We start from the raw sequence: 10,067 nt of genomic DNA, 5'->3' as shown, positions 1-10,067 counted from the left end.
ACCTTCCCCTCCCGGCCCTTTCCCAGGCCGATCCCGGGCGGTCCCGGCGGGTCCCGGTGCCCGTCCCGGTGCCCCTCCCGGTCCCCCCGGGCTCAGCCGCTCCCCCGCTCCCTCCAGGCTCTCCCTGCTCGATGCCACTCGCCAGCTCGCCCAGGACATCGCCGAGAAAATCCAGGAGCGGAACCGGTGCCAGCGGAGCGGGGAGAGCTCAGCCAAGGTACCCCGGGATGGGCTCTGAGCTGGGTTTGGGTTTGGAGCGTTCTCGATGCGGGTTAAGCTTTAAATCTGCAGGGGTGGGATGTGCCCGGGGAGCCCTGAATTCCCTGGCAGGGGGTGCAGAGGGAAGCGGGAGCTGCTGGAAGGGGCAGGGCCGGTGCCAGGACGGGGGTGACGCTCCGGCCCTGCCCCGGGTCCGGCTGTGTCGGTGTCACCGCCGGGGACCTGCAGGGACGGGCTGGGTCTGATGGAGGGAACCCACCGCCAGTGCTCTGTTCTTCAAGGGTCCTGTAAAGACAACAAGGATGCAAACTCTAAATTAACAGAGGCCTTTCAGCCTCCCAGAAGTCACCTTGGGTTTAACAGAACTGAGTGTTTCTGTGGGCGATCAGGCTGGTTTGAAAGGAGGAGCCCTGGGAGCGTTGGGCTCACCCTGCTGACTGCTCGGGGCTGTCACTGCCAGGATCAGAACTTTCCCAGAGATCCCGAGGCTCAGAGGTGCTGGGATGCACATCAGCTGCTCTGTGCCCCTCTCTGGGAATAGGGAACAGATGTTTCTCCCCACAAGGCTGGATCGCTGCCTTCTGCAGGGGCTCTATAGCAGAGGAAACAGGAACTTTGCAGCCTTGTTTTAGCCATATTTTTGACAAAACGTAAGACCAGAATTAAATATAAATGAGAAGCAGAAGTGAGAGCTTACCCAGGAAAATGTTCTCCACGTTTTCACACTTCCTGTTTAAAAAATAAATTAAAATTGGGATTCTCAGGAAGCTCCTTTCTCCAGGACTAAAAGCCTCATCCTTTCCTCCAGGCACTGCAGGAGCAGCTTCATGCCATCAACAGGTCCCTTGGATGTGTTAAGATAAAAAAAGGCTGCAAGTCCTTGAATTGGTCCTTTATAATAATTGACATAATTAAAGCCCCACTGATTTATCTTGAAGGCTCTGCCCCTCTTTATAGCAGGGCTTTAATATGATGCCCAATCACTGAATCTTCTCTACCAGTTTAAAACCTATCAGCTTTTAAAATAAAATGCCATTTTTGAAATGTTTCTCATGAAGAAATGTTGAGGAAAACTGTGTGGGCTTTGTACAATAATCAGTGCTGCTGAATGAGTGACTCAAATTCAGCAGGAATTGAGGTTTCAGAAGGCCCAAATAAGTGGGATTTGAGAGAAGTGTTTTCTCTGGCTGTAGCACTGAGAGGAGTGTTTGGGGGTTGGTCCCTGCCTGCAGGGTGGTGAATTATCACAAATTGTACAGATATGCCCAAGCAGTAGAAGACTAATAAAAAGATTGCTGCTTAATCTGTGTGTATTTATAGAGGACAAAGTCCTCTATTTCCATCAGTGCCGTCCGTGATGTGTCACAAACCCCAACGAAACCTCGTGTTGCTGTTGTTTGAAGCCTTTCTGGGGCCATAACTCTCCGAGGTTGTGTTTTATGGAAACATTACATGGTTGACTTAGTTCTTCATAAAATCACTTGTTCCATGCCCTGTGTTTTCCAGTTTCCCTTTCATCCATTAACAGGTAAAGATGAATATTTGGCAGTGTTTGATTCTACTATAAACAAGTTTCCAACAAGGAGAGAGTTGTTTTCATAACAGAAATGCCTGTTGAGAAATCCACGGCTGAGCAGTCTTGTATTTTGTGCCTCCTGAACGCTTTAATGCTGGGGAATGTCTTTGTACATTGTTTGCCTGTTAGAGAGAATATAAACAAGTTTTTATTTTTATAGTATTTTGCCATTAGCATGGCTAAAAACCCTGTTGCTTGTTGCTGAGCCAAAAATAGAGCTTAAAACTTAAAATGGAAATATAAACTATAAGGAAAGATTTCAAGGCAGCACTTACCATCTGTGAGCTCTGCTCTGTCGATCTGATCTTAAGCCTTGACTGGTTTCTTTTTTCTATTTTCCTTTTTTTCTCTGAAGGAAGTGAAATATTGTGTTGTCACACTGTAGTTGTGGTCAGTAATGTCTGTGTTTGAGGACTTTCTTGGCCGTGTCACCTTTATGTTGCTCTGCTCTTCTGGGTTGATTAAATGCAACGTTCTCCTCCTGGAGACACGAGAACACGTGAAATTAAAAGACTGATTACCTGATTGCAGAGCCAGAGGACGTGCAGGATGTTGAGCCTTCCCAAAAGCACTGAGACCCCATCCTGGTTTGGGAATCGTTGCCGTGGTGTTGGGCTGAAGGTGGATTTTGGCTGCATCCTCTCGAGGGCTCAGCGTGGTTGCTTCTGCTTGCTGTTGTATTTGGTGGTGTTTGAGAACAAACCTCACAGAGTCAGAGGGATTTAAATTCCTGATGCTTTCGGGGGGTTTTGGGGCTCTCCTGCTCCATCCCTGTGCTGGTACCGAGTGTGGTGTGGCTGTGCAGGATCCCGTGCAGGGATGTGCTGCTGTCTGGCTGCTGCTGCGTCTCCAAGAAGGCTGGAATGAGAGTCAGAGCAGATATTCCTCTTCTGATCCAAGTTCCTCAAAGAGGAACTGGGGCTGCAGCCCATTGTAACCCACAGCAGGGCTGGGAGCTTGTAAACAAGAAGCACATCAAGTCTTAATTAGGATGACTTGCATGGTTAATTGCAGTTACAGTGTTTTTTCCTAGAACTCTCTGCATAACTGGAATGAAAAGAAGTAAGATTTAAGGAGGAAAGTCCCAGAGGGTAATGTCAGCCAGACTTGGGAAGGGGTGGGGAGAGAGGAGGATTCCTGCAAGCCTGGGGCTTGCCTGCAGCAGGGAAGAATTGTGAACAACTGAACTATGTTTTTGGTAAGAACAGACACATCTGAATCCTGGGCAGGCCAGTGGTGAGAAAGGGTCGGGGGTCCCAGGTGCTGCTGAGAAGGGACATGGAGGAATCTGAATTTCTTTGGGATTTTTAGTTTAAAGTCTGGAGGAGTTCAGTGGAGGGAATGTCTGAACCTGTAGCAACCTTCCCTCTAATCCTGGGAGCTGGGAAAGAAACCTGGTGGCTGAAGAAGCTGGTGCTTTTATTTGTGTTAGAGACCAAAGGAGAGAACTGGAAAACTATCTAAAAAATATTACAATGTGCTGAAATGTTTTGCCCATATAGAGGAGTGTGTTTATAAAGACCTGAAAGACAGCTTTCCATGTTCAACAGGGGTAATGCCTTAGAACTGTGTTTGTGACACTAGAACTATTTCTCCCATTATTTTATAAGCATCCCAGAGCCATGAGCTGTGTCACTGTATTTCAGCTTTCTGGGGCTGGAGTGAAGCCCTTCACACCTGTAGAGCTGAAGTTAAATACATATTTTATATATATTACATTATATATATTACATGTTATATATAATATGTTATATATTTTATATATATATATATTAAAAATTCTGCATGAAGCAGTATGAAATTTTATGCAATTATAACTCAGACCAGAAAGAAAAACTTAAATAATCTCTTTCTTCCCCTCCAGATCAATGTGGCCATCAGATCATCGCTGCAGAATCTCAGGGAGAAGATTGATCAGCTGAAGGAGTTGCTGCTTCGGGCGGTGTCAACACGCCAAATGTATCCGTATAAACATCACTCCCTGACCCTTTGGTGTTGTGGGACAGAGTGGAAAAAGACACTGTGATTGCTCTGCCACACAGTTTGGGTTTTCCCCTCATTCCCTGTGCAGAAGATGTTGTCACTGGAACTTTCTCTGTGCTGCTGGTTGGTGTTTTCCTTGCAGCTGTAGAGCAGGAAGGGAGCCTGGGCCCCTCTGGGGTGCTGGGCATGGGGCTGGCTCTGGTTATCTCTGTGTCAGACAGGAGCTTAACAAGATGGTGTGAGCCATCTCAGAGCTGTCCTGGTGCTGCCTGTGCTGTGCTGGCACTGTTGGCTGGGTGCTGGAGCGTGAGCCAAGGTCACCTGTCCAGCACAAAACTGGCTATTTGGTGTTTTCTCTTGGCCAGGCCTTGCTATAAGGAAGGATGAAGCCTTGTGGGCAGGGCTCTGGGAGTCCCAGCTTTGACTGACTTAGGGAACAACAGGGCTCCACCTTCAGAATGTTGTCAAAACGCTGCAAAATATGCCTTGGGAAGAAATCACAGGTTTTCTTCTAGGAGTGTTACCCTGTGGCCTGGATATGCTGCTCCTCCCATATGCTGGGAGAGTCAGGCCAAAAGAGTCAAAGAAGTATGTCCATCTCCCTGAAGGTATCCAGGACCAATCTGAGTTGATGAAGGCACATTTAATTTCAAGCCTATTATATCAGAAATCCCTCCTAAGTCCTGGCCCCTCAGTGCTGTGCTGATGGAGGGGTGACACTTCCCTGTCCACTGAGTGCTTGAGAGCAGGCAGATGTTACTGCTGTGGCAGAAAGCACACACAGATCAGTTCAGCTGTTGCCTAATCCACTCAGCAGTACTTGAAAGAGGGTTAGTATTCCTTCAGAACTCACTGAGGTTAATTTAAAAAAGCAAACACGTCCCCTGTTGAAGCCACCAGCACTACAGGGCATCTTGTCTTTCAGAGACACTGCGTGAATTGTTTTTCTGCTGCACCAGTGGCTGTCAGGGTGTTCTGCTGACCAATTGCAAATGGAAACAGATGCTCAAAGGAAATTTTTGGTTGTTCTCTGATCACTTGGCTAAGAGCTACTCCCCTGGTCTGTATTACGAGCCTCCAGTGAAATGAGATGTGAAGTACCCCACTGGTTTTAAAAGCTCTGTTCTGTTTGGGCCTGCCCTGTTTGTGACAGTGTGAGTTGGAACTCCTTTAAGAAGTCTCATCCTTCCCTGAACTTAACCCATGCAGTACAGTTACACTGTCAGTGTTGGAGAGGAGACCAACTGCTTAGGGCTTCTTAGTGATAGATAGAAGACTTGTGTTGGGAGTTGGAGGGGGAGATGCTATTTTAATGCTAATTTGGCAGTAAGCAGTCTTCCAGTTCTCTTACTGCTTTGGGGTGATGACATGAAGATCATTCTGTGGCCACTGTATGAAACTTTTTGTTTGAGATATGTAAGGTTCAGAAACACATTTAGAATAACAGCAGATTTCATTCAGAAAGATGTGACCCATCCTTTTAGATATTGGAGCCTTTTCTTGAGTTAAAATAGTTACCCTAGTTAATGCTGATGGTCAGGGGATCTGATTTATTTTCAGAATGTATAACAGATATTTTATATAATTACATTGAAGTTTTTCAGTGTTTTAAAGTTTGTTCCTTAACCAAGTGCCATCAGCACACAGCTGGAGGGAGACAGGAGGCAGAATTTGGTGGACGACCTTCTCACACGACATAAACAACTTGAGGCATCTTACAAGAATGAAGGCCCAGAACCAGATATGACAAGGTATGGCACTCTCACCTCAAGTGAGTGATGGGATCTGTGCTTTGGGAGTGTCTGAGGGTAATGGTAAAGCATCCACTGAACTCATTGAGCTCTGCAGGGAGCAAAGGGTGTTTCATTTGCTTAGAAGTGATGTGCTGCCTTCAGTGACAGGGTCATGTGTGTTTGCAGAGCTGGGGAGGACGAGGGAGTGGGAATTGCTTAGAAGAGGTAATAACTGACCAACTGGTCTGTGTTGGACTAGTGGGTGCCACTATCCAAAGCCTGTGTGAATTGTTGGGAAGAAAACTGTCAGGATGAGGCTTAAGGTTGAAGCAGTCCCCAGTGACCACATAGTGTAGCAGTCAGCAGTGCCTTCAGATGAAAGACATTTCAATTTCCATCTTGGTGTGTCCTTCACAGCTGGGGAAAATAACTGTGGTTATTCATCTTCCAGTTGTGCTCTCTTTACCCCGTTCCCACATAGTCCCTTTCCACTGGAAGGGGGTGTGTTTGTCCCCTCTAACAGGTTCTTAGAAAGGATCCATCCCTGGTGGTCCCTGCCTGACCACGAGGAAAGGCAGAGCCTTGTTTTTGAATGTGAAATTCAGGCCTGTTGCCTGAGTTAATCAGTTATTAGCAGAGCACAGGTTGGGTTTGATGGAGTCACACGGGTGCTGTGTCCATAACAAACAAACCACGTTAGGCACAGTCTTGATGTAATTCTATAAAAAGACATTTTCACTGCAGACGTGGCATCCTGTGAGCTCTGTGTGCAGTGGGGTGAGGAGGATGGGTTGTCAATGGTCTTTTGGATTTCACTTTTTGCCTGTGGAATTCCACTCCAAGTGTTTGCTCCCCCGGGCTGAACTTCAGAGCTGTTGGTGGCTTCAATTTGTGCCTGAGCATGTGTGTGTGTCTTGCTGAGGAGCAGGAGTGTCCTGGCTGGGTGTCCTGGGCTCACCCTGGAGCTCTGCACGGGCTTGAGATGGGCCAAAGGCTCACAAGGCTCTTTCTCTTCTGCCTCTTCATTTGTGTTGTAGAAGTTGATTTTTCTTTCAGACTCCTTTTTCCTTCAGTGTGTTCAAACTGCCCAATGAATTCATTCCCAGAGGAGAGAGAGGAGAGAAGGGGTAACAATAGAAAAGGCTGTGGTAGCCAGGCTATGGACAGCAAAATGAAGCTGCCATTTCCTCCTTTCTAGGAAATGATAGTGGATCTGCCACCTTAGCACAGGATTCGGGCCATGGCACATTGGAATTGCAGCAGCAGGTGTTGAGGGACAGCCTCAGACACATCCTCATGGTTCCCTGGGTGATCTGCTTTGATCCCTGAGCAAACACTCGTGCAAAAAATGGAACCCCCTCTGTCAGAGTGTGACTGACCTGTCTGCTGACCCCACACAGGTCACCAACACTGCTCCATGTGAGAGTTACCCATTTTGGCTGAACTCCAGCGCAGATTATTGCATTTGCTCTTCCTAATTTTTCCTTTGCACATTCAGGAGCTCTGTCCTGCGGAATGGCACAGAGGAGAAATGGAGCTGGAGTCTCTGAGGGCAGAGCTTGCTCTGTTTCCAGGGTCAACAAGATTACTCTTGAGTGTAACTGGTAAAATTTCCTCTTAAAACCTCGTATTTTTAAAAAAGGGAACATCCTTTCTCAGAAATGTTCAATGATTCGTGGCTGTTGGGCCCAGGCACCCGTTTTGGTGATGTGTGGGAAGCTGTACTGCAGCAGGATCAGAGCCCTGAGGCTGCTGTGGGTCCCAGGGGGCCTGTGCTGTGCCCTGGGAGCCCTGCACAAAGCTCCCTGTGTGCTCTGGGTCCCACGGGGTGGCTGAGCAGAGCATCCTGCCCTCTGCTGAGCCCTGCTGGAGCTCCTGCCTCTGAGGACTGGGACTATGCTGCAGTGTGCACATGCAATAGAAATACAGATTTTTCTTTTAATTTTTAGTTTGTGCTCCTGAGTGGCAGCGTTTCCTAACACCCTGTGTTCACTGGACCCTTTCTGCAGCAAGTACAGCCTTGCATTTTGCACGTGCATGTGGAAGGTCACTTGTGGGAGGGAGGGTTAGAGCCCTCCTGAGGAAGTTTCTCCCCTTTCTCAGTCTTAGAAAAAACCTTCATATTCTTTTAAGTCCTTGCACTTTTGAGGCAATACGTGAGCCTTTTTTCTGATGTTCACACAATCCCAGACTGGGTCAGGCTGGGAGGGACCACAGTGGGTCACTGGTCCCACTCCCTGCTCCAGCAGGGCCAGCCCAGAGCACGTGGCACAGGATTGTGGCCAGAGGGGTCTGGAATATCCCCAGTGAGGAGACTCCAGCCCCTCCCTGTGCAGCCTGTTCAGAGCTGGGTCACTGCCCAGCAAAGAAGTTCTTCCTCCTGTCCAGGTGGAGCTTCCTGGGCATCAGTTCCTGCCCGTTCCTCTTGTCCCATTGCTGGGCCCCCTGAGCAGAGCCTGGTCCATCCTCTGCCCCCTCCCTGCAGATATCTTTGAGAATCAGTGCTGTGCTGTGCCACAGACAACTTTGAAGCTATTGTGTAGTAAAAAATTGGGTACCAGTGTGAGTGTTGTGTCCTCCCATAATGGCTGAAAATAAGATTATTTTCTTCCAGTTTGTTTTCTTTGTGTATCTTGGAGCAGGTAGAAGAGATACTCAAAGTTCAGCTGATAGTTTTCTGCATTCACATCTGTATTTGTGTTTTGTGAGGGTCTGTTCAGTGATGTGGTGTAGGGGTTGGTTTCAGTGCTCTCGTTCTCTAGTGTGGTGTTTGTTACTGCCTGTGCTGCCTTTGTTGCCGAGAGAAGCTGTGGCTGCCCCATCCCTGGAAGTGTTCAAAACCAGGTTGGACGGGGCTTGGAGCAACCTGGGCTAGTGGAAGGTGTCCCTGCCCATGGCAGGGGTGGAACTGGATGATCATTAAGGTCCCTTCCAGCCCAAACCATCCTGTGATTTGTTTGTCGTGTTTCCATAACCAGACGTCAGTGCAGCACGTGCTGCAGGTCATGAAGGTGCAGACTTTGATCAAATATAGCAATTGTTTGAGGTGTGGATTGTCCAGAGCCCTGTGCAGACCCAGTTGGTGTGGTGGCTCTTACATCTATCACTGAGTCAACCACAGCATGGGAAATAACAAGTGGACAAAATGTTTACAGGGACTGTGATGTGAGAAAGCCCTTTTGTGTCCCCTGCTCTGAGCAGTCCATTAACTGATATGATCCTTGTGGTCCCTTCCAACTCGGCAAATTCTGTGATTCTGTGATATTGTGTGATATTCCGTGATGTGACCTTTTGGAAGTGTGGCCATCCCTGCTGTGGCAGGACAGTGTTGTCATGGTACTTCTGTGGAGCAGGCACAGGGTGAGGATTCAAGCAAGAAGGTGTCAAGGCAAACAGGAGGAAAACATCAAAATCCCATGATAATTTCATGCTCCATTAGAAATGATCAGGGAAACCGGTATTTTCCAGCACAAGATAACATCAGAGAGAGTATTTCTATGCTGGTGTTGCAACGCTTGATGTTTTATAGTTCTCTTTTAACTTCTTATTAAAAATGGATAAAATTACTCCAATTATTCTGTCTGGTGAATTCACACCCCTTCCAAAGTCTCCCTTGTGGGTCTTGTTTTCAGAGGTACAGGCAGAGACATAGTCAGGGTGTGGATCTTGTGCCAGTAAGTCCAACCTTCCTCCTTTGCCTGAGCCTGGCCTGTGTGTGGGTTGGTAGGGAAGGAGTTTGGAAAGGGCTTGGAAGGAGCCTGGAAGGAGCTGGTCTGGGGCTCAGAGCCCACACGTTCTGTGGGGTTCAGCTGCCATTGACAGCTCAGGGGTCCTTTAAAATTCTTGCAGAGTTGTGGCCCAGCTTTGGGTTTCCCTGGGAGGCAGAGCCCACTCTGGGCTGTGTCTGAGGCCGTCTCAGCTTTTCCCCTGCATTAGAAAAATCAGCACCTGTTGTTTGATGAAGTTCTTGCAGTGACACTTGTCCCGGGTTTTGGGCTGGTTTTCCGTATCTAATCCATCTCTGATGTGACAGCACACACTTTTCCAGCAGTCCTTCCTTTCATTAACCTTCTTGCACCACTGATCACATATTTACTGTGCCCAGGGCCTGGAGCTGGGAGGGTTTCACCAGAATTAATCTGCGTTTATGTTTGGTCACCATTCAGTGAGTTTTACCTCCTTTGAAAGCTGCTGTAAAGCTGTTCCTGGTTGTGCAGTACAGTTTGTTAATGCTCCAGTATTGATCCCAAGTGACAACTGGGGCCAGCACACGGGGCAGGACACTCCATTCCTTTGGGACAGCATTCCTTTACCTTCCGGCGTGTCGGCCTTAATTAAGATGCAACTGGAATTTTCCAGGGGAAAGGTTGTGCTGTTGACGTGACTCCCCTTGAGCAGGGTCAGTTAAATTTCCTTTAATTGGTTTTCAATAGCAATTTCAGTATCTTCCCCTCTCTTTTCTCCTTGGAGAGAGATCTGTGCAGGTTGTTGTAACAGAGACTGGAATGGGGCAGAATTCCCTGTGGATTCACACCATTTGAAAAGCAGAAGTGGAA

At 47.9% G+C, this 10,067-nt stretch overlaps 1 protein-coding gene across 1 annotated transcript; it reads left to right on the top strand.

The window, feature by feature from the left end:
• Nucleotides 1-22: 22 nt before the first annotated feature.
• Nucleotides 23-5,529, top strand: LOC113961936 (syntaxin-8-like; the record flags this gene model as incomplete). The annotated part of the gene is made up of 3 exons (XM_027672639.1): nt 23-217; nt 3,660-3,754; nt 5,419-5,529. Coding segments are annotated over 3 exons (401 nt in total), but the record flags the coding sequence as incomplete, so codon positions are not given.
• Between the last annotated feature and the right edge of the window lie 4,538 nt (nt 5,530-10,067).

This window comes from Neopelma chrysocephalum, unplaced genomic scaffold (assembly GCF_003984885.1).
Source record: "Neopelma chrysocephalum unplaced genomic scaffold, ASM398488v2 Primary Assembly neopelma1_97513, whole genome shotgun sequence".
Lineage (NCBI taxonomy): Eukaryota > Metazoa > Chordata > Aves > Passeriformes > Pipridae > Neopelma > Neopelma chrysocephalum.
This window is presented reverse-complemented; position numbering and strand designations above follow the sequence as displayed.